At 52.5% G+C, this 3,137-nt stretch overlaps 1 protein-coding gene across 1 annotated transcript; it reads right to left on the reverse strand.

Moving 5' to 3' along the window:
• Positions 1-357: 357 nt before the first annotated feature.
• PSV08DRAFT_228417 (uncharacterized protein) lies at positions 358-1,856 on the reverse strand (the record flags this gene model as incomplete). Its single annotated transcript, XM_014217678.1, has 3 exons — positions 358-1,334; positions 1,413-1,685; positions 1,739-1,856. The coding sequence occupies 3 exons, from the start codon at positions 1,854-1,856 to the stop codon at positions 358-360; spliced, it is 1,368 nt and encodes a 455-aa protein (XP_014073153.1).
• Between the last annotated feature and the right edge of the window lie 1,281 nt (positions 1,857-3,137).

Raw genomic sequence — 3,137 nt, forward strand, 5'->3', positions numbered from 1 at the left:
ACATACGGACGAGCAAATACATCTAATCTGGCGCTTACGCGTCCTTGTCACTATTTACCCGCGCAAATATACAGATATACGTTTACTCAATGGACTCGCTGATAAGCCGGGCCAATTCTGCTATGTACATCCTTGCTGAATTTTAGAGCAGACCAGAACAACGTGCTTGTCATATTTACTACCTTTGTCCGCTCCAACTTTGAATTACAATCAGATTATACATTGGAATCTAAGAAAAATACAAGAAAAAACAAGACGACCGTGTCTAGGGGTATATGTAAACATGAATCTAGGCATTTCCATCTTTTCATCTCCTCCCATAAACGCCAGTTGAGAACATGCAAAAACCACAAAAGTTCACTCAATATTGAACTTGTCCATTTCTAAATCAATCCAACTCGCCCTCTTGACCCGGCGCCTCTTACTGCGCCGCTCTGTAGCCTCATCACGTGTCTCCCACCCTTCCTGATCGGCCCTATTGGATGCCTGCAGCTCAGGATGCGTCAGATTAGAATTGAGACGGCGCGGATCCACGAAATCAGGGTACTGCTGGTTGCCAAAGTCGTACATGAGCGGGCTGCTCGTGGGCCCGTTGACGCGGCGCGAAGTGTCTGGGCGATTGGCACTGGTGTTGGCGCTGTTTGATTTCTCGAGAGCGAGGGTGTTGCGGCGCTCGAGGGTGCATGTTCCGGTACAGCTCAGAGTTTGGAAGTTGGAGCTGTTGTTGCGATGGTTGGCGTATGCGGCAGGGCTGGAGAAGGGATTGGCATTGAGACTGGGGTCGGATTCTGTGCGATCGCGCACAAGCTGGATCAGTTTGCCGAGAACAGCGAATTCTAGTTTTAATTTAACAGAATATACGACACCCTTGAGCGTGGTCTGGATAAGATACTGATTTGCAAATTCCATGGCTAGCAGAGCGATATCCAGGATGATGATCAAGACGTTGATGGCGAGAAGCTGGTACATTGTTTTCCGGACGCTAGCCTGCCTGAGCTGTCCAATGGTGGCACCGTCATCCAAGCTGCGTGTATCGCCTTGGACAGATTGGGAGAGCCTGAGCAACCGAGTTGTCTCTTTGATGTAGATGATGGATAGGATTGTCTCTTGCAAAAAGAAGCCCGACATCTGTATCTTTTCCATGATAGAGTAGGCGCGGACGAAGCGAGCCAAGGTAGCGGGCGAGAGGGTATTCGCGTTTGAGCCAAAGGTCAAGACCGTGGTGATGGAGTGCAGTAGAACGCCATTGCAGATGATCATGTACAGAGTCCAGCGGAGGGTGCGGCGCGAGTTGGTGACGAGGTGCAAGCGCGACCATAGGACGACGGATTGACCTGTGTGTAAAGTGATGTGTCAGTCTCGATACAGGTTATCTATTTCCTCATGGTCGCGCGAAGCGGCAGCATACATACCCGTGACCATGGTGTACCAGCCGATGGTGAGAAACACGACGGCCACATATCCGACACTGGCGTTTGGGTCGAGCAGGCGGAAGAACTTTATGAGGAAGCCGAGTGAATAGGGTAAGATGCCGAAGGCGCTGATGACGAGCGACCAGAAGTAAAGTCCACGGTAGTGTTGGAAGGTGACAAAGGCGAGGATGATGAGCTCAAGGGCATTGTAGAGGGCGAGGCCGAGGAAGAAGGCAATGATGATTTTGAGCGGAACCGAGTTGCCTGTGTAGCCTGTGGTACCGTGGTAAGGGTGGAGTTTGTGACTTGGTAGCGAGGGGACTGACCTCCAGTTATGCCCGCACCGGCGGACTCAAGCGAGCCCTGTGCCGGCGTCGTCTCGGGAGCAAGAGCAGCAGACGTTGCACTGGCCGGCAGGGAGCGGGGGAGGGAGAGCGACGCCATGGCGAGGCTTCAACGCACCCGACACGGACGATTCTTGGTCAATCCAACATGGACGACGGCAACGACAGCAACAACAATGTCAGCAAGACGACAGGCAGTCAGAGGCGGCGGATGCCACGCCACGAGCGAAGAACAGACCCACGTCAATGCGTCCGACATGGCTACGGCTGATGGGGCGCGAACGAGGGCAGAGCAAAACGGGCCGTTTGGAAGGGAACTTGATTGAGAGCAAGCGTGCTGGTGAAGTGAAGGGGGCGGGGATGTGTGCCGAGCACGAGCATAGGCATACGTATGTAAGTAAGTAGGTGCATGCACGGGAGGGAGTGAGTAAGTATAGTACGTCTGATTAGCAAACACATGACGGTATAGGGACGCATGCATCTGCCCTTGATTCGCGGGCAGGGCTGCCGCCCCCCTCAGTCTAGCTGCCTCTGGACTAGCGCGGCAGAGTCCGGGGTAGATGCGCTCCACCTGCGCTTAGTCTGCTATCGGCATGTTTGCATGGCACCCGGTGCACAAGAGTTATGGCCAAGCACGTAGTGTAGTGTACTCGACCCAGGCCATGGCCCAACTAAAACCCTTGCAAGTTGGCAACGGTGTGGCTTTGTATATTCCTACTGCCGTGCAAGTACCACGATGATCTTTTACCCGTCCCATTTTCGCTTCGTGCTAGAGTTGTTTCTGATGATGATGATAGTAATTATAATAACAATAACAATAAACACCGCTAAAATGTGCTGTACGGGAACGGTGCTGCCGACTGCACAGAGTGCATCCTATCTTGGAGTGCCCATGGTTTTGTCCACCGGGTGCATGGCGAGGGCAAAGTCTGCAGTGAATAATGGGTGGTGACAAGCTTTGGATCGCCGTCGGTTGCAGTTCCATTCACGCCCGCCCCACCTCCCCGTGCCACCATCACGCGACATGCCATTTGCTGCATGCATCCGCTCAGACACAAGCACTGCATGCTTGACTCAGTACATGGAAAGGCGTCATTGTCTTTGTCCCTGCGTCTCCATCCATGCACACTCGACCCACGCCCCTCAACCAAAGCTTCTTCAGCGCTAAACGCTTATTAAACCCTGCTCTCTGCAAATCCCAGCTTAAATACTGAAACGGGCTTCAGAATCCATCAGTCACGTTGGTTTTTGCATGGGGAGAGATTCAAAGTTAACTCTATGCTATTATTTTGCCAATATGCCTGTAGCGGTCCAGATCCTGATACTTGCTATCAACATCCGGGAAGGATCCAATCTCGCCTACGTAGTGGAGGAACTACCG

The sequence above is a fragment of the Bipolaris maydis genome (genome assembly GCF_028858645.1).
Source record: "Bipolaris maydis strain C4 unplaced genomic scaffold PSV08scaffold_12, whole genome shotgun sequence".
Classification (NCBI taxonomy): Eukaryota; Fungi; Ascomycota; class Dothideomycetes; order Pleosporales; family Pleosporaceae; genus Bipolaris; species Bipolaris maydis.